At 45.2% G+C, this 22,838-nt stretch overlaps 1 protein-coding gene across 1 annotated transcript in view; it reads right to left on the bottom strand.

Annotated features, from left to right (window-relative positions):
• BICDL1 (BICD family like cargo adaptor 1) overlaps window positions 1-20,992 on the bottom strand; it is a 358,177-nt gene extending 337,185 nt beyond the window's left edge. The window contains exon 1 of the mRNA XM_078667656.1: window positions 20,548-20,992. Coding sequence (XP_078523782.1) covers window positions 20,548-20,889 — 342 coding nt within the window. The 5' untranslated portion in view covers window positions 20,890-20,992. The remainder of the gene's footprint in view (window positions 1-20,547) is intronic.
• Window positions 20,993-22,838: the final 1,846 nt, after the last annotated feature.

Here is a 22,838-nt window from a genome sequence, read left to right as displayed (position 1 = left end):
TGAGCAGCAGCAAAATCAACTCGAATGGCTGCTGCTCTTACACACCACATGGTTCCCTTTGCGCTGATTTTTCACTGGTGCTGAATTGCAGCACATAATGCATATTTCCAAGCATTAGCCAAACTCCGTGGAATCTCGTGAAGCTTTTAATGTGACTCTGTGGAATTCCGCAGAGTAAAACTCTGCGAGTTCCGCCCACTCCTACTTACATGCCTGTCCCTTCCTGTGACAGCATGGATTCTGTAGCCACTTGAACATCCAAACATTTTTTGTAATGTAAGTAAAAGATTAAAAACTAGGCTTGTAGAAAACTCTAGAGATTTCACAATAGGCTTCTGGTGCTTAAGGTTAGGTACAGCAAGGCTACATCAGTCACTGGCAACTGATTCTGGCTCCACCCCAACCCTACCTGTATTTAGTTCATACACTATTACCTTCAAGAGGACAGAAAACACAGGGGTCCCTTTGACATTGAGGCTACTCATACAAGTATTAATTCACAGTTTGACAGTACGGTAACAATCAATCAATCAATCAATCAGGGGTTGGTAAAGTGCGCTACTCACCGTGAGGGTCTCAAGGCGCTGGGGGAAGGGAAAGGCCGCTCCGGTCAGTCGAAGAGCCAGGTTTTGAGGGCCCGTCTGAAAGTGTCCAGGGTAGGAGAGCGCCTGATGACTACCGGGAGAGTGTTCCAAGTTTGGCCGCGGTGTAGGAGAAAGCCCTCCCACCCGCTCTGCTTCTGTGGACGCAGGTGACCTCTTCAAGTGCGAGGTCGGCTGAGCAAAGGTTCCTCCTGGGTGCGTGGAAACACATTCAGTCATTGAGGTATTTGGGTACGATGTTGTTGAGGGAATTGCAGGCATGAGTGAGGAGTTTGTAGATGACCCTCTTCTCGATGGGGAGCCAGTGGAGTTCTCGCAGGTGTAGGGTCATATGTTTGCAGCGTGGTGTCCCTAGGACGAGTCTGGCGGCCGCGTTCTGAATAGTTTGGAGCTTGCGTAGAAGGGACTTGCTGATCCCGGCATTGAGGGCGTTGCCGTAGTCCAGTCTGCTGGTGATGAGAGTGTGGCTGACGGTTTTTCTACAGTCGGGGGGATCCTCTTGAAGGTTTTTCCTAGGATCCGGAGGCAGTTGAAACTGGCGGAAGAGATAGCATTGATTTGGCGGTTAATGGAGAGGGAGGAGTCGAGGATTATGCCGAGGTACCGAGCGTGGTCTGTAGGGGTGTGTGGGGCCCCAAGGGTGTGAGGCCACCAGGAGTTGTCCCAGGCGGAGGGGCAGGGTCCGAGGATGAGCTGATCTTACATGACATGCTACTGCTAACTACAGAAAACAGACACCAGGTCAACAAAGTGAAAAATTGCCTATGGTATTTAGGACTGTTAAAAGTTTACTTCATCGCAATCTTTAGTATAACTCTAATCTCAAGTGAAGCTGAAGGAAATCAGGAGAAAACATCAGTCGTCGATCACACTGCACTAGAAAATGCTACTTACGTAAATGCTTTTAACAAGTCATTATCTAACCACGTGTCATGCTGTTCTCTAGAGCAGTCAAAGTGAAATGCAGCAGTTTATAGAAAATGACAGTAAATATAGTGATTTATCACATTTTCACCTGTTCTCTATTGGTTACATGAAAATTGGAAATGATGCCTGTCAGCTTGGAAGCAAGAAATTCAAAGGGCGTTTGCCAATGGCTCCTGTAGTAGAAAAATCAGTCACAATGTTTTGAAGGAGCCTTTGCCCCCAAAACAGTGGCAGTCTGGAACTTTGACACATCTCCATAACTCTCAACAGAGAATCCCCTTTCCTCAAAATCAAAATCTCTTATATTCCCTTTATACAGACAGTGTTGTGCTCCTGCTGCATCACACCCACCAAGCCTTTCCAACATCGTTCTAAGATCCCTTGACTCATGGACCTCACCATGTAAATGTAAATCTGCATTTGTAAAGCACAAACTACTCACGCTTACAGGTCTCAAGGCGCTGGGAGACATTGTGGAAATTAAGGGCCATATGTAGGAAAACTACATTTACTGAGTCTAAAATACCGAATTTTACCGATTTGGTATTTTAGAATCTGTAAATGCAATGTAGGTAAAAATTCGGTAAGTATTACCGAATCGGTATGATTCGGTATTTACCGAATCGATATTTACGAATTCGGTAATTCCCATTCATTCCTATGGGCCTGGAGGCCCATAGGAATGAATGGGAATTACCTTTACCGATTCGGTAAAAGGGGGAACACATTGAAGGGTGGCAAGAAGTCCCTTTGACACCCTGTTGCACCCCTCAATAGTGCATGGGTGCACATGTGGCACACATACATGCCCTAAGGGCATGTATGTCTGCCACATGTCATTGTTTTAAATTGCAAAAAATTCTTCTTTTAGGGTTTTCGATATTTACCACCAACTTGTAGTTGGTGGTAAATAATGAATCCTAAAATGGGAAAAACACTCATTTGAGTACTCCCTACATTACGGATTCGGTAATTTACCTAATCGGTGTTAAGAATTCGGTAATTTACTGATTCCTTAAGGTACCGATTCGGTAAAATACCGAATCCTACAATCATGCCACCTACATCTGAAAAGCCTAATACCGGTCGGTAACAGCCGAAATTCGGTAATTTCGGCCGGTATTAGGCTACCTACATCTGGCCCTAAGTGTTGTATTGCTTAGAGTCACATGGTGTTGAGCTGACCTGCTGCCGGAACCGGGGATCGAACCATGAACCCTGTGCTCCGAAGTCAGCTGCCCTGGCTGCTGCACCACACCTCTCCACCATGTACAAAACCAAGATGGTGGAGACCTCAATCTCTGCTTGGCACCCAACCGGCCTCTAACGTCCATGACTTCGTCCCATCCCCATGACCTCTGCCTACTTTCCTCAGCCCAAATCCACTCATGTGACTAACGCCAAGATCTGGTCATCACCAGAGATATCCCAATCACACCGCTAAACTTGCATGGTCTGTCCGGGACATATGTTTGTGCATCATTTATTCCACACTTCCACATCCTCCAAACCAAAGAACAGGCCAGACTTCCAGTTTACAACAGAAATCAAACCGTTCTCAAACCACGACAGGGGATCGATCCAACATCATCTTTTGTACAATGCACTCCTGGCCTATAGTGTGTAACCTTTAGCATCCTCTACACCCTTCGTATAGAAGCAGCTCAGGTAAAACCCCTTTACAATGCTACGGTCAGGAAATGCACCCCTAGCTGGGTCCTTCTGATAGTCACCAAGAAGTTACACCTATCCCCTCAAGAAGCAAGGTGAAATGAAATGCATTACTCCTCAAAACATGCACAGTAAAATGTGTCTTTATTGCTTGCAAAGCGAGCATAATAAAACTATATAATTCTTGGAACTTAGAAACATCATAAAATATAGACAACGAATAAAACATATCCATATCAAATTAGTCATATTCAAAATACCTTCTAAAATAAACACTTATCATAGTAATTTATGAATCACATCTAATAGAAGAAGTCAAACATCTTAAACATACAATAGAATCTCTAGGGATAAATAACCATGTTTTCCTCAGCTTTCTATAATGCATAAAAGATTATGGCTCTAAGATTTAAAGGTTAGGCACAAAGTTAGAAAATCTTCTAATACTTCTACCCACAAACTGAGGTTGGAGATCACCAATACGTCTTACTCTCTAGCTCTAAGCACTCATGGCAGGGTTGGTACTTTTTTAATTTGAAGTTTAGGGTAGCTGTGATCCAATCCTTTCGGCCACTTAGAAAGTCAAACATCTAATCTTACAATTACTTCCAACCTGCACTGCTGGCCAGTAAAGAGTAAAACCTGGCAAACTGATCTTGTTCTTGTGAAACCACACTCCATCTCCCTGACGTATTGTGTACCTTTTGCAGGTAACTGTTCTTTTAACCAGGTGTAAACAGCATTAGTCTAATTGGGTGCTTGATGGAGCTGGCATCATAACTGCACTCAAAACTTTAAGTGAAAACAGAAGAATCTTCATCTGTATTTTTAGTTGAAAAAAGTTGCATTTGATTACACTGCAGACCGATAAATCCATATTAAGATTGGCTTCTATAATGACTCCCTAGCTTGTTATCAAAGTCCTACTAGTCAAAAACAGATGGGATGGTGTTAAATTCAGGGATAGATGAAGCAAGTACGAGGTCCAAAGCATAGAAATGTTGGTTTTGTCACCGTTTAGATAAAAAGTTTGTGGACATAGCCTTTTTTCCAGACATCTTAAAACCCTGGACACAGCAGAAAGCTGCTTCTCCATGCAGTGGTGTGAAGGTCATTGCATAGGAGCGGTGTCTCATGGGAGTACGCTGTGCAAGTCTAGGTGTTTCTTGATGTAAAGGTAAATGTTGCAGCGGGGATTCATAAAGTGCTGGATTCAACCATAAGAACAGTAGCTAAAGCCACAAAATCCAAAGGCTAGAAAACCTGCAATAAATCTATGATAGCTTTGGAAGAAAGCAACAATCATATCACGAGATAAATGTAAACATATCACAAAATGTGGAACAACCAAGAAAACATCTCACATCATGGATTCTCTCTGATTTTCAAATATGGATCCAGTCTTTGAAAATCCTCAACTTTGAAAATCCTCAATCCGCATCATCGTCAGACCAGGAAGTAGTCTCACTCTCAATGATTCTTCTCCTTACTTTTATTTTTATTTTTAATTTGTATCGCAGCAAAGGTTTTAGCCTCCTCCATTGACCTGATTGAGGCAGAGACTTCCCAGCAAATGCAAAAGCGTCACATGGCTTTATTTATAAGTTCGTAACACGTTTACTGTTAATTACATTATCGCTCTCTGACTGTTACTGAATCAAAGTACCATTCCAAATCTATGAGAATCCAATTAGCCACTGATTGATGTTGATCAGCATTTAAAGTGAACACAATTATTTTAAAAGAGATCTACAACCTCTGAGTGGTGCCTGGCTTCACAGCACTCTGACATTCTCAGTAACCTTGCACTGTGATTTTAAATGTAAAGAGACATTGAAGAGTAAATTGTTGGAGCAGAGCCACTGTTTCTGTTAATTATGTAACCACTCCATATAATTTAGATTTCTCAAATTTCAAAAGAAAATGGCCAGAGCTAAACACAAAAATGTACTCCTGTGTTAGAAGGGAAAAGGAGACAACTTATCTATATAACCATAATAAGTACAATCTGTCTAAAAGAGATATCTTTATGTGGTTTCTTAAACCTAAGTTTCATTTGAAAGATATTGCCTCGTATTAGCTGCGCTGATGGTGGTGTCATATATAGTCTACTATCTCACTTTGCGATATGAACTTCATCATCCGATCATTGTTAGAGAGAAGCCATATAATATTTTCTTTGTTTTTTATCCCATGGGTTTTTAGCATAGGTCTAAGAGGGATGGATCTATAGGTTTTCAAGATAACTATCGATCATGTAAATTATTTCCAGGTGGACTCGTTATATATAAATTATTCCTATGAGGTTATCTGAAAGATCTGGCCTGTATCTGTCCCCTATGGTCATTTGATGAACATGTTTCTTTGATGATGATCCCCGGTGAATACAATCATCAATGCGTTAAAGAATTTTTCAGAAACCCTAATGTTTCTAGCCAAGCGAGATTACGAGAAAACTGAAAGTAAAAATGAGAATCTTACTCAATTTTCTAAACGTATTTACAGAGAGGTTCTGGTCTGCTCAAGAGCGACAGAGAGTCTAGATTTAAAAATGTGTTGCTTTTCGATGAGCAGTAGCTATGGCTCACAGACAAACTATTTACCTAAACTGCTCTGACCTAGGGGACCAGAGAAGAGGACCCCTGGGGATTAGTTATAGCAACCTACTTCGGAAAACTCTGGTCTCTTGGTATTTGGAGGACCTGAAATAGTTTGAGCTAATCACCACAACACATCCGAAGCCGGCGTTAGTTCAACTGCAGAACAATGCATAGTTAGTGGTGGTGGCTGCCTGTGGTGGGCACCGCCACTCATTTTTGTGGGCCAGGGTATATTTTTCAAGATCAGACTTCACCCCAAAGCAAGGGAGGCAAAGGTAGCGAATGAAAGAGAAAAAAAGAAACACAGTATCAGAAGGTGGAATCATGGGCGAAAAGGAAGCAGCAAGAATGAAATGAAGCGACACGAAGGGTAGGTTGGTTGAAGAAAGAGACATTAGGAGAAAACAAGACATGGCATACTTGGTTTTCGGGAATCCTGGCACTCAGTAGCGCCAGTGGAGAGCTCCAAGCTCCACCCTTTTTCATTTTTTGACAAATAAAGCACTGCTGTGGTACAGCTAATACTACAGCTGGGGCACATGCATTAACTCAGTCTGGCTGCATTTATAATCCTTTTTCGTTTTGAGACCTTTTTTCCTTTATTGACAAGCAGGTCTAGGTGATCAACAAATACATTTTTAACAAAACATATGATATAAAATAACGGTACAGTTCAAAATACAAATAAAGTAACGCCAGACTCTTTGCATTACACATCCTTCAAGTGTAGCCATAAGACAGAACAAAAAGCAAATGGATAAATGATGTATAGTCCTGTATCAATAATGACAATACTACAGCTGGGGCACATGCATTAACTCAGTCTGGCTGCATTTATAATCCTACCATTGAAATCCTAAGAAGCTGTGTCTGATGAGGAGTGAAGGAACTTACGTGGTCTGGTAGGTAAGCAGTCATCTGAAGAGACTTCACTTCTAATCGCCTCCCTTAGTGTGTGTTTGTGTGTGTGCGTGCCTGCATATGTGTTTTTGTGTGTGTGAACCTGACTTTATGAAGTAGAGGAGTGCTTTACAGAGGATAATTTCTCAGGACTTCCTAAATTACAAGAGAGTATAAGTAATTGACACATGGACCATTGGTTACCTTGTAATAAAGATTACAAGAGCATACAGCCTTACCCATATAAGGTTGCCAAAGACATCAACTATAACCGCCATGCTTGTGAAACAGCCATTTACGTTTCATCTCCAAATTAGACTTTGGTAACGCTGTACTGGTAGGTGTACCTTGATAAGCTACTACACCCCTTTAAAGGTGCTATACTCTGTAGCCCAGCTTGCCTACGAGGCAAAGAAATACTGCCACATAATTACTGTGCTATAGGAATTACACTGGTTTCCAGTCACAGCTCATGTGTTCTTCTAATTCTGGGCCAGATGTACTGTTTACTAGTCGCAAAATATTAGTCGCAATTTGCAGCCTTAAGAACTGGCCTGTTCTTAAAATTCCGAATTGTTGTGACAAGTGATCTGAGCTACCTTGTGAATATTTATGAGGTAGGCTGCACATTGTAACTCACGCCGACGGGAGGCCATCACAGGAATGATGGCCTGCTGGTGCCAGCAGACCGGCATGTCTGTCACTGCATGTCAACAAAGCAAACTTTTTTATAAAAATGCAGCCCCTTTTCTTTAAAGGAAACTGGGCTACATTTAAAAAGAAAAGTTTACATTTTTTTGTTTGTTTGTCAGTTTGGAGTGGGCCTGTAGACCGCTGCCTACTAGTAACTTTTTTTGTAACATACATAAAGGGGAAAGGGTCCCAAAGGGACCCATTCCTTTTGCGCATGCGTTACCACCCCAACTTGGGATCTTAAACTTTTCAATACTTTTCAACAGTTTATGAATGCTATTTCGGCCCTAGCCATTGATACATATGAATAAGAATTGTTATCTACAACACACCCCTTCTAAATAGGAATTCCATGTCCATCTCTAAATCTAGTTTAGGAGTCGTTAAAAAGTTACCAACTCTTAAAATGTGTTTAGTTCCCTACTTCAAAAATTGCCTGATCCACCTTCCTCTTAATTGTTCTGAATTTCTCCCTTGCTTTTGATGTGATATATGTATTGGATACAGGACTGTATCCCACTGTAAAAACTGTTCACTTTATTCCTTTTGATCTTTCTACATTGATTAAATTAGTATCCGGCTGGGTACTTTTTGGTTTATAGAAGACATGGTTGTCTATAATTTATTGAATGCTTGTTTAGAATTTAATTAAGTTAAGGACCTTTGTTGCCTTATAATAGTTTCTTGCTGAAAGCAGTTTTTCAGTTGCAAAATCCAAATTGGAGCATTTGTAACTGAAAAACTGCTTTGTACATCTGGCCGTCTGTTGTTTATCTCGCAAAGTCATTTGCAGTAACTACCGGCCAGTTGCGGCTGCTACGGGGCTCAGACAGGGACTGGGAGCCTGTGCATGTTCTCCACACAGGCTGTGCAATACAGCCAGGTGGAAAACATGCTGAGTGCGCATGACTGTATGGCTGGCCAAAGACGGCCGACCAAACCGTCATGCGCACTTAGAAAGTGCTCCCCACTCCTCCCCCTGCTGTGTGGCCAGCCAGCCCTGCACCTAAAGCCGAAGGGAAACATTTAATGATAATAACATGGTGCTATTATCATTTTCTTTTTCCTATGGGGCGACGCTCCTATGCCTTAGCAATGGAGCCGCCATTGCCCCTGACCCTACTTAGCCGACCTACTCAACAGCTCTGGCAGTATTTGAGGCTACTGAGGTACAACTTTACTTCACCTGGAAGTACCTAACTTCAGATATGTAATTATTTGGAGACAATCACTTACACTGGCAGCAGCTTCATCTTGGAATACACGCCCACCCAAGATGAGAAAACGAACTCCACACGGCACATTTAGGAAACACATACAACACACCTCTTTGGGCAATATCTCATAGACAACCTCGAATGGCGTTAACTTGATGGACCACTGCTACTTAAGCAGCGATTTTAATCCTAATACAGTTAATCGACTGCCTGTTGCGTTTTTAATTTTTCAGTTGCAGAGGTATAAACATTCTGCTCTACGTGAAGCTCCCGATCACCACTCTGGTCAGGGTGGGCTATAACATTGACTCAAATAAGTAAACACATTTAGGAATAAAAAAGAACTAAGCAATGTTGCTTCAATATTCACTTAGAAGGGAACGGGATGCTGATAGTCTGGCAGGTTTCTGTTGACCACGGTCAGAGGGAGTTAGGGATCTGGTCGATGGTACAAAAATAGATGTGTTTTAATTCCTATTTGATCTAAAATTGGGTTGGGGCTAATCTAAGATGGGGGGGGAGTCATCTTTGTAAAGTATTGGGTTGCATGGAGACAACCCTTAGTCAAATATCTTTGTATCTGTGCCTCGCTTCTCTAATCTGCCAACATTGAGTGTACTTGGAAAAGTATAATCTCAGTGTTGAAAGAGTAAGCAGACTTAAATAAAGTTATAGTTTTATTGTAGTAGTTTTAGTGGACCTAAGATATATATGTACCTCCTTTTTGTACCTCCAGTGGTTTAAATATATTTGAATGCTTGTGGATGCATGTCACAGGAGCTTTCTTGATTATCACTTTTAATCTATTAATTATAGTTATCTGGCTATTTCTCCTTTTTATCTATCTTTTAATCTATTTATTATCATTATCTGAGCGCATCTCCTGTTTAAAGCAAATCAATCATTGTATATGTAGAGCACACCATTTATGATCTGTTTTATATGCCTGTTGCTATTGCACTAAAGTCAATGTAATGAAACTAATAAAAATTACTTAAAAAACTAAAAAAAACAAAAGACACTAGAATCAGCAATCCCTCTAAGAACTGGACATTCACCTGAAGTTTATGGGCAACCGCATCAACCCGGCCAGGTGCCTTTCCTGGCGCTGAAGTGGCACATGCTCTGCCCAGAATAGATTAAAGAGGCGAGAGTGGTGAGCACGAGTGGCAGCAGGGGTGGACGGAAGCCGGCCTGATCCCCCCTGTCCCCGCCTACCCCCCTCTGTCTCGGTCTCACTTGCCCTGAAAGCTGGATTTGAAAAAGCTGGCTAATTCTTCAATCATCCCCCTTAGAGAGCAGCTGTTGCACTCTTTGCTGGAGGCACTGGGGTGGCTTTGTAGTGGGGGTGGCTGGGTGCTGCTGGGGATGAAACTCTCCACACTAGCATCACCCGGGCGTTTAGCACCCTGGACTCGCTGCCCACTGATGGGTCTTTACACATGGGAGTGTAAGGTGGGCCTTCGCGCCCCCCCGGGCATCGTTTGAGGCATCTGTCCGTACCCTCTGCTCTGCCCTTGGTTCTTGCATGCATTTTGGGCCCAGTTGGTAAGTATGGGGTGAGTGCTGAGGTTCACATGTATGATCTGATGGGGTTCTCAATCATCCAGCTAGTCATCGTACTTCGGTTTAACTCGTTGGGGAACAGAGGCTAAGGAAGGTGGAAGGACTTGCATTAGACACAGGGCAACTAGAATTATGAGATTGTGCGAACAAAGCGTTTTCCACATATTTATGGATTTGCTGCAGTTACCACGTAATATATGCCATTTTCTGCATGATTTATCGATTTTCCCAAAAATATGTTGCTAGCTCAAAGATTTCATCAAAAATTACAAAAATTGCTGCATAATTTAGTCAACCCAGCCACATGATTTGGTTTTCCCTTGCCGCATAATTCCAGCGGCCCCCATTAAGCATCTCCCCTCATGTTTTATCACACAGTGAGAAGTGTGGCTCAATGGTTAGAGCGGCAGACCCTGATGCAGAGGTTTAGCCCGGGACCAGGGTTCAATTCCCTGCCTCGGTGGGTCTTGAGCTCAAAAATTCCACCGACCTGATAATTCCTACCTCAGTGCCTATTCCAATCAGGGAGTCCCACTCTGCAACTCTGGGCAATAGCTTGCTTAATCTCCACAACGGCCCCCACAACGCTAAGGATGCCTGGCCTCCACTTTGGGGGTGCCCAGGAGTGGACACCTAGCAGGGAAAGCCAGGATGGGTTCCACAGCGGTATTCGTACAAGTGCCTTGAGACCCTTGCGGGTGAGTAGTGCGCTATACAAGTATCAATTTACATTAACAATTTACACATCCTTTTGAATCATATATGGGGTGTAGACAGTAGACACGTGTAGACAGCACCCTACTGCATCACTGAGTGGGTGCAGGCAATATATGGGTAGCATAGATCATTCTCCCTGGATGTTTTACTATATTACAGCTGCATCTCTTGCTTTTCTTGATTAAATGTTACCTTTGGCTCCTTCCTGTTGTTCCTTCCTTTCTCCTCCATTTCTTTTAAGTCTCCTGAACATGGACTGACAGATGTGGGAAGTATTTCTTTCATTCTCCATTGTCTCCCTGAGTCTTCACATAAAGAAGACTGGCGCTGTGGTCCACTGCAAGGGTGTCCAACAAAGATCCAGGAGGGCCAGATCCAGGCCAGATTTTGAGGATATTCACATTTGATAAACTGAAGTACAATGAATTAAAATGGAAGTCATTTATATGGTTAGTGGTTTTCCAGTAAATCTGGTGCGGACCCAGCCTTGCTGGATCTACCCATGGCCTAGTGGTTGCAAAGGTTAGCCCCTGGAGCCCTTTGTACACACTTTGCCCCTCCCCACTGCGTGGGGCCGTTCACGCTGATCTTTGGAACAAGCAGTACGACATGCCGATTTCTGCCCGTTTGTGGAATTCCGTGGAAACTCGAGGAGTTTCTTTTACCTCTGAGAGTTCCGCCAAGGCCTACTTATTATCAAAGCCCACTGAAGGCCCCTGTGTGTCACTTCCTTTTTTTTTCTAGCTGAAGCACTGGTTTCTGGGTCGGGTCTGTTGCCAGGATTAACTCTCTCAGGATCAGCAGTGTTAGGGGGACCAGACGCCCCAGCTCTCCCCGACAGTTCTGTTGTTTAGAGTCTGTCCCGTTGCCTCGACACTTTTAGTTTAAATAAATACATGTCCCGATTTCTGAGAAAGGTTGGATGAGACTGAGAGCGCACATGAAGTACTGCTCAGTGCATGCTCACCCTTTCTCTGGCCCTCTTCTCACACCAGGGACTGAAGTTGAATTCTTTACAGAGTCGCCTGGTGTGTTACCTCGCCTCATTCACAGTACAGCGGAATTTAAATAGGTGTGAATCAATGTCACATGAGCCCACCAGCCAGGGCCAAGCATGACCTGCGTCTCATCACAGGAGGGAGAGGGAGTTTATTAATCTAGGTTTCAGAGGTTTGCACAAACTTCGGACAAGGGGCCCTGAATATTTTTTTATTTACTAGTGAAAACATGTATTGAAACTTACTCATTACTTGTCGTCATGTTTTGACTTCTGGTACTTGTCGTCTTGTTGTACATTTATAAAAAACACAATTACAAGTTCCAGAATGCAAAGCAAGTGGGCTATGCTTTTCACGAGTGACCTTAGGCAACTTGAACTCTTCGCTCTTTCTTGGGCTCTCCATTTTTTGTGAAATATAGGTTGGAGGGATGTGGCAGTGTAGACCTGCCTCTGAGTTGATTGGTGATGTACTGTAGGCCTTCTGTGCCCATAGTAGGTGTTAGCAGTTAGCCCTACTTCTGTGTCTGTGGTTGTCCCTATTTTTGGTTCTGCAAATATAATCACCCTAATTAGGACACCATTACTAGATGGTTCCAAATTACAAGAAAATAGCTGAAATACTACTTTTTAGTTAGAGGCAAAAGAGTGCGCCCATCTGCAACATACCATTTCACTTGGAGCACTTTCTACTGTTCCTTTCTACTGTTCCTTTACCCCCAGTATCTACCCACCTCACTGTGGCCTGGTAAGAATTGGACAAACTGGTGACTGTTGACCTTCGCCCTCCAGGTTATTCTGCTGTTGGTATTCTTTTGAGCCTGGCTTATTTTGGTTGCATTGGTTGGAGTCGGACCTCATCTTCGTCTTAACCTGTAGCTCCTAGTTCATCTTTCCAAACTGTCTATAAGACCACATACTAGTTTATACTGGTTAGGGAGGAGGATCCTGACCCTTCCTAAACTGACGGTAAGACCACGTTCGAGTTTATACTAGTTAGAGAGGCAAATTCTGGCCCTTTCCAAACTTTCTATGTGACCACATACTAGTTACTAGTTTATACTGGTTAGAGCAGTGAATCCTGACCCTTTACAAACTGTCTATGAGACCACATACTAGTTACTAGTTTATACTGGAGCAGTAAATTCTGACCCTTTCCAAACTGTCTATGAGACCACATACTAGTTACTAGTTTACACTGGTTAGAGCGGTGAATCCTGACCCTTTCCAAACTGTCTATAAGACCACATTCGAGTTTATACTGGTTAGAGTCTTGGATTGTGACCCTTTCCAAACTGTCTATGAGACCACATACTAGTTACTAGTTTACACTGGTTAGAGCAATGAATCCTGACCCTTTCCAAACTGTCTATAAGACCACATTCGAGTTTATACTGGTTAGATTATTGGATTGTGACCCTTTCCAAACTGTCTATGAGACCACATACTAGTTACTAGTTTACACTGGTTAGAGCGGTGAATCCTGACCCTTTCCAAACTGTCTATAAGACCACATTCGAGTTTATACCGGTTAGATTCTTGGATTGTGACCCTTTCCAAACTGTCTATGAGACCACATACTAGTTACTAGTTTATACTGGTTAGAGCTGTGAATCTTGACCCTTTCCAAACCTTCTAAAAGACCACATACTAATTGCTAGTTTATACTGGTTAGAGTGGTGAACCCTGGCCCTTTGGAAGTGGATTTCTAAATTGGAATTGGAATTGGAAGTGGATTTCTAAAGCGCGTAGCTACCCGTGGGCGTCCCAGCGCTGGACTCGTCAGATTGTGTCTGTGATCAGAGTGACCTAGGGGAACAGACAAGTTTTCAATAGTTTGCGGAAAGCTAGTAGATTAGTTTCGCTCCGGATGTTGAGGGGTAGGGAGTTCCACAGCCATGGGGCATTATATGAAAAGAGACGTCCCCTTTTCCAAACTGTCCATGAGACCACAAACTAGTTACTAGTTTATACTGGTTAGAGCAGTGAATCCTGACCCTTTCCAAACTGTCTATAAGACCACATTCGAGTTTATACTGGTTAGAGAGGTGGATTGTGACCCTTTCCAAACTGTCTATGAGACCACATACTAGTTACTAGTTTATACAGGTTAGAGCGGGGGATCCTGACCCTCTTACCTCCAACCTAACCTGCAGTTTGAATCCTCATGCATTGGTTGAAACTAGTTAGCTCAGCGTTATGCAACCTAGGCATTGTGGATCAGACTCATGCTATATTTCCAGGATATTCCCTTAATATACATTTACATAAAATAAATCTAAATGGAACTCATTTACATATTCAGTGGTTATCCTGAATCTGGCACTGACAGTTGTTAATGTGCACGCCTGTCATATTCAGCCTGTCCTGCGGGGAGCCTGTGATCTTTCATCGTGTTTACAGACCACTGCGCATGTTTACGCTGCTTGTACTGGTGCACATTAGCGAGGTCTGTCACCTCATTTTTGCTTTTCAGCTCCTGTTAAAGCAGCAGACATTTTAGAAAATAATCTCACCGTCTCCGCGCCCTATTTGTTTAGACCCACCAGGAAATGAATGTCAACAATTTTGCTACAAGCTTCGACGGTCTTCATCAAATCTCCATGCCGAGTTCAACCAACTATCAATATCCCTGCTGAAAATACCGTCAGAGATCCCAAGAAAACATCCCAGCATCCTTTAAGTTCACACTGGCCCCTAAAACCACCACCAAAAGCAAGAATATCGACATCCTGAGGTCCACGCAACAGCTCTTCGGCCAGCGACAACACCCACAACACTTGGTAAATTTATAGAGCGAGAAGGCATCTTGGCCGTAGCATTACATCATCTTGTGCACAGGTCAAGTTGGCCTCAAATACGCCCCCGTGGGAACATCGAGTACAAAAATACTGATGACCAATCTATAGTGAAGGAAAGTATATATAGGTAGGTACACATTTCCTACTCTAGGCACCACATCTACATTCCTTTCAGCTATATAGTTTCAAGGTGCGTACATGTGGATGTAAGAATAGTAAGTCTATAGTTACTCATATATATTTACCTTCAAAGTATGTTGGTAGTCGATATGCTGGCTATGATATTTTGGTAGAATAATATTTCAAACTCAATATTCAGGTAGTATACCCCCTTTTTGTCTGAAAAAAACACTTTGTTTTTTACCCACAGGAGGTTCCATGTGACAACAGAGTCTGCCAAAACCTTTCATTCAATATATAGGCTCCAAGATATACAGCCTTATTCATCAACGGGCCGTTTTGCGAGCCCCTAATAGCGAATCATAGCGAATCGCTATTAAGGACTCGCAAAACGGTATTCATGTAGGAATTGCTAAATAAATAGCGATTCCTACACATTCCTTATTTGCGAGTAGCAAATTGCTACTCGCAAATAAGGAATACTCCCCATTCATTCCTATGGGCCAAAAGGCCCATAGGAATGAATGGGGAGTATTCCTTATTTACGAGTAGCAATTTGCTACTCGCAAATAAGATAGCGATTGAATGGGTGCCAGGGGTGTCCAAAGGACACCCTGTAGCACCCCTGAAATGCAAATTGAAACAGGTGTTGCGCACACACATGTCCAAGGGACATGTGTGTGTGCAACATGCAACTTAGAAAAATGCTTTTAAAAGCATTTTTCTAAGTTTTTGCTATTTACCGAGAGGTCTGACCTCTCGGTAAATAGCGGCCCAAAATTGCATTTTCGCAATTTTAAAATGCTTCATGAATTGCATTTAAGGAATCTCAACTAGAGATTCCTTAAATGTAATTCCTCGCAATTTAGCGAATTAGCAATTACCGATTTTTGCATTTGGGATGATGAATCCCAAATGCAAAAATCGCACTCGCAAAGGGCCAGATTCTCAGAATCTGGCCCTTTGCGAGCGCAATTGCGCTTCATGAATCAGGCTGATAGACTTTCTGACATCTCAAACGTACATAAATAACTCCCTGTAAAACGTATGCCGTGCATTTAATTAATTGCTCCGGCCTACCTCACTTGACCCAACTTTTACCATTCAGTGAATTTATGCTCCTAACTCCAGTTCTTTCCCTTTGGGGACGGAAAATGAATAGTGGGATGTTTTGCCCACTGAACATCCTGTAGGAAGATATTTATACAGAATTTATATTTTTGGTCGATGTTTTGAAATCTATTCCTTATCAAAATATGTTCCTCGCTGATGCTCATGATGTTGGCCATGGCTGTCTATCCCCACTACAGCTGGTGTCTGCTCACTTGAAGTGGGCTGCTCAGAATATGAGACGGCTCCTTGGAAGCATCAGACGAAGGCAAGGCATTCCCGCAAGGACTTCTAGACTGCGGGGTGAATTTAGACAATGTGAGTCACGAGATTCTGCTTTGTCACCGTAGAAGTGGCAGGACTCCTTCGCTCTTCATTCTCCTCAGCTTCAGCTTCTGTAAACAATCTAGATAACTGATTTGTACCTCATCCAAGACTCCCATGCCAATGAAACTCCACTCTGCCGCAACACCACGGACTCGCAAGACCAGTTTCAGGCATCAATCAGTTCACCTTAACACGATGAGCAGGTTGGAGCTCCCAGAAGCCTAAAGGATTCAAAACTGAACAACTGTTCCCCATTGGCAACCATACCATCACTTCCCATCCAAACTTCACCAATCATCTTAGACCTGTCGCTTATCCCCAGCACCAGCCTCACTGGCTCAGAGACTCCTTTAAGGAATCTTCAGAGTGAGGCGGATTCTGGGGTAAGTACATACCATCTTTGCCTCCATCTACTCTGGCGCTTTATCCCCCAAGGACCGAGCAGAAGTGGTGAAATTAACATCAACTCACCTCCTTGACTATGCAAATTGACCATACTGTGAGCTACGACAAAACTCCCCCATTCACGTGGCCCGAAGCAGCACAGCAAGGCAGAAACCTGAAAGAAAAGACCCATAGAACACTCCAATGGCTCCCAGTCAACACCGGTATCACTTTTGAGACCTTCTGCCTCACCAATAAATGTGACCACAGGAAAAACTCCAAAACACAACACAGTGAGCCCTGGATACGCCATGCAATTAAATCACAGACTTCTTTAGATCACCTCACTGTCTGTATTTTGAAGTGAAGAAGACATGATAACCAATGGCAACACCAATGACTTACCACCTCACTTTGAAAACAAAAATAAAAAACTCTGTTGTGCACCCAGTCCACCTATCCAGGAAGTGTTCTTAGGCTGGGACTACCTAATGAAAGCATTCATTCATTCATTCGTTTGCGGGATGTGTTTGTGCATCCAAGTGCTGATTTTTACTGGCAGGGCTGGGAGGGTCTGTCGTCCTCAGTGTCACCTGAAGCGCCTGATGAATATCTCCCTCCCTATAAAATGGCTTCTCTGGCTTATATTGACATATGCAGTGAGTTACTGAATGACTGCCACTTGGTACCCTGTGCTACTTGCAAGCCTAGGCACTTGTTTTCAATGAATATCTGTCAACAGCAGCAAGAGATCCGTGACACCAGACTATGTGCTCAGAAACAGGCATCTTATGTTACAATGGAACCTATTAGGCAAAGCCTCCCAGCTCCAGGAGGCCACACAGCGGGTACTTTCCCTGTATCGACCACTCTTTGCCTGCCGATGCTCTTGTTTTAGTTGGTGCTGGCTGTGTACTTGTTCCAATTTACCACCAGTTCCTTCTATATATACATTATCACACCATTTATGAAAGGATTAATTCGAAGCTTTTCTGATATGATTTCATGTCCAGAATCTAAACACTTGAATCAAAACATGTACTTGTAATATGTATTGACTTAATTTGTTGTAAATATCAGTGATAATAATCTATATTAATATTTGTAAAGTACCTATAATTTATCCTTTATGAACAATTGTCACTTTATGGTAACTTTATGCATTTTTAACAAAAGACAACAAAAAGTATAAAATATATTTTTCTACATAATAAATTACACAAAAATCTGACAGTACTTGTGCAGGTGTATATACAGAACCTTTGTTACACGTTGCCTTTTGCCTCATTAGCACTAAGTTTCCATCACCTCACCTAGGCTTTGTTTTTTCCAATTGTGTACTTGTTTATAACACACCTGCTGCTGCATTGCTCACATTAAGGCTCCCAGTTTTCAGTTTTTACTGATTTTTACATATAATTAAAGACAAATGTATTCATTTTCGCATATCGAAAGAACCACAGGTTGCCCATTAAGAGATTTTGAATGTTTTCCGCCATGACTGCTAGGCCAGTAGCTGTGCAGATTGAGAACTAAGGGAGTTAAAAGAGGGCCATAGTTTCCTAATGAGGCTTAAAAACCTGCAAATGTGCACGTGCTTATACCACAATACTAACATTTTCATGTGAGTGCAGGGAAATATTATGTTTGAAAATCCATAGCCCTAAAACCTATCAGGTATCCGGTATCCAGTGTACATTCATCAGCTAAACACATGCGGACATAAAGTAGCCGACGTTTCATTGTATTTCCCTACACACAAAATAAGCATGGATAAACAAATAAAATGAGCAAAAAATAAATGTAGATCAATACAGACAGACATGTCAAAAAATAAACAGCATGAAACCGACATGCCTGTTTTTATAATACCTCCAGCTTCTCTCAGAGCTGCCACCAGGCGTGCCCTTGCTCCTTGCATGTCTGTACCCTAAGTGTACTGGTGGGTGAAGGCATGTGTACCTGTTTAGAATGCAAGCAGGAGCCTTCACTTCCAGCCTGAACTTCAACTGGTACCAAGTCTGTGCCTACTGTTTACAGGCTTTGCCCTGGTAGGCTGCAGGCCTGTGAAATTATTTAAAATACAGGTAAGCATCCTCGTCTGCACCCGGCACTGGGTCTGCATATGCTGTCGGCACTCCTAGGCCCTGGTGGTTCTGGTTGTTTACATGCCTGTGAACTTGTTTATAATTCAGGTACGGGTCCTCGCCTTTAGTCTGTCTTGCGCCTGGTACTTGGTCAGGACATACTGCTTGCACATCTATGCCCTAGTTTTACTAGAAGGCTCGAGCCTCTGCTCTTGTTTATAATTAGGGCTCCCGGTTTTATGGTATTTATTTTTTTGACATTTCCCTCTGTATTTATCCATATTTCTTTTTTGTCAACTTTAACTGTATTTATCCATATTTATTGTGGGTTTTGTGAAAAAAATAAAGCTGAAACTGGTACATTTCCGCATTTATTTAACCAATAAATATGCGGTCATGCTTGTATGCCTGCCGGGTTTCAGTGATATGAAGGCCTGCAGAAGATAAATCAATGCACTTATATGAAAATATGCACATTTCTGTGTCCGCCTTGTGCATATTTACTGCTGTTTAAGCCTCTTTACTAAAATTACGTAAGGACCTATCAATCCACACAATTATTGGCTTGGCAGACATGACAAAGTGTATTTAGAATCACCCAAAAAGCACCCAAGTTCCGTTTTCCTCCACATTTAAAAATAAAAAGACAAGAAAATAAATGGTTTTCTGTATTTATCTGTAAAATTCAGTAAAAACGGAAAACAGGGAGCCATATTTATAATATAGCCAGGGTTCCTTGCCTCAAGCTGGCACTGGGTTTGCAGATACTGCTTTCACAGCTAGTCCCTGGATGTACAGGTTGGCACTGGGTGGCACTCGCTTATAATACAAGTAAGGCCGCTCACCTTCAGCTTGTCTTAACGCTGCCACTGGGCTGCAGGTACTGTTGACACATCTGTGCCTTGGGTATACTGTTTTTAATACAGGTGAGGACCCTCATCCCTACCCCGTGCCCCCTCTCTCCTACAGCTGGCACCGGTTCTGCACACACTGTTGGCAGGCGTAGGCCCTGGTTGTCCTGATAGATGATATACTTGCGCACTGGTTTACAATGCAGGTAAGGTCCATCACACTCAGCTTGTCCTGCTGCTGGTGCTGGGTCTGGACCTACTGTACCATTGTTGCTCTGGCAGGTTGAGGCCCGTGCACTGGTTTGCAATACAGGGAACCCCCCCCCCCCCCCTCACCTTTAGTCAGCAATGGATCTGCATATATTGCTTGCACACCTAGACTCTGTTTTCCTAACACGTCACTTGCACGTGTACTAGTTTATAATCTAGGTAAGGGCCTCACCTCCACCATGTCCTTGTGGTATGTAGAATATTGGGTTTACATCTTGAAAGAATCCCGTTTATGTAATCTCTTGTGTGTTAAGCAATGTGTCCTGGAATAGAGAGTCTTCTCGGCATTACTTGTCAGGCTCTTACTCTGGACTGTCGTGGGTCTATCTTCTGTTAATAAACTTTCTTCTGGGTTTTATCTACAAACCTGAATCCATCTTTATTTGCCACACTACATTTTTTGGCTACGACCCTGTGGCTTATTTATGCTATTGTGAGGATTCATGGACCCACCGGCCTATTCATCAATTTCTAGGCTGGATTTTATTTTATAAAGAGCTACAGTCCTGCGGCTGGCACAGCGCCTGCGCATTTTCTTGAAACGCCTAAGCGCTGGGAGGTCCTGGTTTAAAACCCAGGTGCGGCCTCGCCTGCAGCTGACACTGCGCCTGCACATGTTGTTTGCACGCACTGCGCCTGCACATGCTGTTTGCACGCCTAGGCGCTGGAAAGCAGTGGTTTAAAAGCCAGGTAGGGCCTCGGCTCACCTCCAGCTTGTCCTGCAGCTCCCGCTGGGTCTGCTCGTACTGCCGGCTCATGTCCTGGTTCCTCTCCAGCAGGGCCTTGCCCAGGCGGGCGGCCAGGATCAGGTCCTTCTCCTTCTGCCTGTAGACGGAGAGCAGCTCGGGGTCGGGCCCGCCCTGGGGGCCGCAGGGCTCGGGCTGCAGTCCGGGGAGCTCGGAGGCCAGCAGCACCAGCTCCTCCAGCTCCAGCTCGCCGAGCCCGGGCCGGGGGGGCCGCCCGCCGCCGTCTTCTTCCTCCATGCGGGCGCTGTCCGCCTCGGCCGGTGCTGAAGTCAGGCCCGCCAGTCCCAGGAGGCGCACGGACATGCCCCGGAGGGGGGCGGCCTGCGGGTCCGCTCCGAGCCGAGCGATGCCTCCAGAGCATGGGGGAGCCCCGCCGGCCCTCCCGCGACCCCTCCCCGCCGGCTCAGGGCGGTCTCCCTGCGAGGATCTCGGGCCCTCTCCGGGGCTGGAACTGCGTCTCTCCCGGCTGCCGAAGCCTTCTGTGCCTTCTTGGCCACCGACCCCTTGAGCTCCGGCGGTAGGCCCTGGACTCGCCTCACGAGGGTCCTGACCCTGCTTGCCCACCTGTTCCTCTCCGCCCCGGCCTACAGCCCCCCCTCCTTGTCCCCTTGATCTTCTTCTCGGGTTCTTGACCCTCCTTCCCTGTAACCTCACTCTGTCCTCCTGTTCCTCTCCTCCCCGGCCTGCAGACCCCCCTCCTCGTCCACTGGATCTACTTCTCGGGTTCTTGACCTGCCTCCCCGGTTCCTGACCTCCCGACCTCTCTGCCTGGGAATCCTTATTTTCCTTCAGAGGTTCCTGGCGAGACAGTCCCACGTCCCTTCATTAGTGCCTGACAGTCCGTATACCCGACCCCCCTCTCTGGGTTCTTGACCCCTCTCCGGTTCTTAACCCCTTCAGTTTCCTGGTCTTCCTACCTGGATTCTTGATCACACTAGGTGGGAACCAGCCCTCCGCCCTTAGCGCCTCATTGCCCTCCCCTGAGTAATGACACTGTCCACAGGTTCTCCAGCACCTCCCTGAAATCTTGAATCCAGTGTCTGGATGTTACCCCCTCTTCTAGGTCCTTAACACTTCCCTGGGTCACTGACTTACCTCCCAGGCCTCGCTCTTAACCCCTCCCTCCACCCCAGGCCCCTGCCCACTTCTCTAGGCCTCTTGATGTCTTCTTTTTTCGACCACTCGGCCTTATCTCTTAGTGTTTGTTCTCAAGGTCCTGATCTGCTTGGCCTGGCCCCTTCTCGGTGTGCCTGAACCCTTCCCCACTCTGACCCCGTCCCCAACTTCCTGTTCTCTTCCCACTCAGGGGTCTGGTCTCCTCCTGAAGTTCTCGACCCCCTTCGCTGAACTCCACCCGTGTTTCTTGCCCCCTTCTAGTGCTTGAACCCACACCCCAGGCCCGACTACCACTTTCCCCTCAGTTGCCAATCACCCACTGGGTCCCCAACTCTCCCCCAGATCACCCTATACCCCCAGTGACCCCCGCCTTCCAAAAACCCTTTCCAATTTCCAAGGGTGCTGGTTCACCGTTCCTGGTTCTCGATAACTCCCTCTGGGTCACTGACCCCCTCCTGCACCCACCCTACCACTCACATGTTCGCTCGCCCCTGCGGGCAGGTGATAGGGTGCCCCCCTCTTAAGGTTCCCGAGGCCCACCCTCTAATCTCTCCCCTTCCACCGGGCCTGATTTCTCTCAGTGCTTGCCTGGGGCTCGCTCCACCCCGGATCGCTCTACCCTGGAGCCGGGTTCCCTTCCGATGATTCTCCGCGGGTTCTTCCCGCCTCCCTGGGGGTACCTGCTCCGTCTGCACGGGTTCTAGGCCCCCTCCTCGGGTCGCCACCCACCCCCTATCCCCCCACCCCTGGGCACCCCTCTCCTTGCACGGTGCTCGGACCCCCTTCCACCGGCTCCCGCTGCCGGCCACTTGCCGCGGACTCCCTCTGGGCTCCTGCCCCCGGTTCCCGGTGCTGCTGCTCCGGATCTACCCGGCCTGGGGTTGGTGGCGTTGGTCGGGCTGCGCTGCGGTGAGCTCTCCCTGCCCTGCGGCGCCCGGCTCCCGGCTCCCCATCTCTCCTCGCTCAGGCGGCGGCGGAGAGACGTCTGACAGCGGCAGGCAGAGGCAGGCCCGGCCCCCTCCCGGCCCCCCCTGCCCGGGCCGCCCCCACCAGTGACGCCAGGCAGCACCTGTTCTCCCGGGCGCCGCCGCCATTCGCCGGCTCCGCTGTCTGCAGTGCCCGCCCCGCCCCTTCCC

Source organism: Lissotriton helveticus, chromosome 11 (assembly GCF_964261635.1).
Source record: "Lissotriton helveticus chromosome 11, aLisHel1.1, whole genome shotgun sequence".
Taxonomy (NCBI): domain Eukaryota; kingdom Metazoa; phylum Chordata; class Amphibia; order Caudata; family Salamandridae; genus Lissotriton; species Lissotriton helveticus.
The sequence above is the reverse complement of the archived record's forward strand: the minus strand, read 5'-3'. Positions and strand labels throughout refer to the sequence as shown.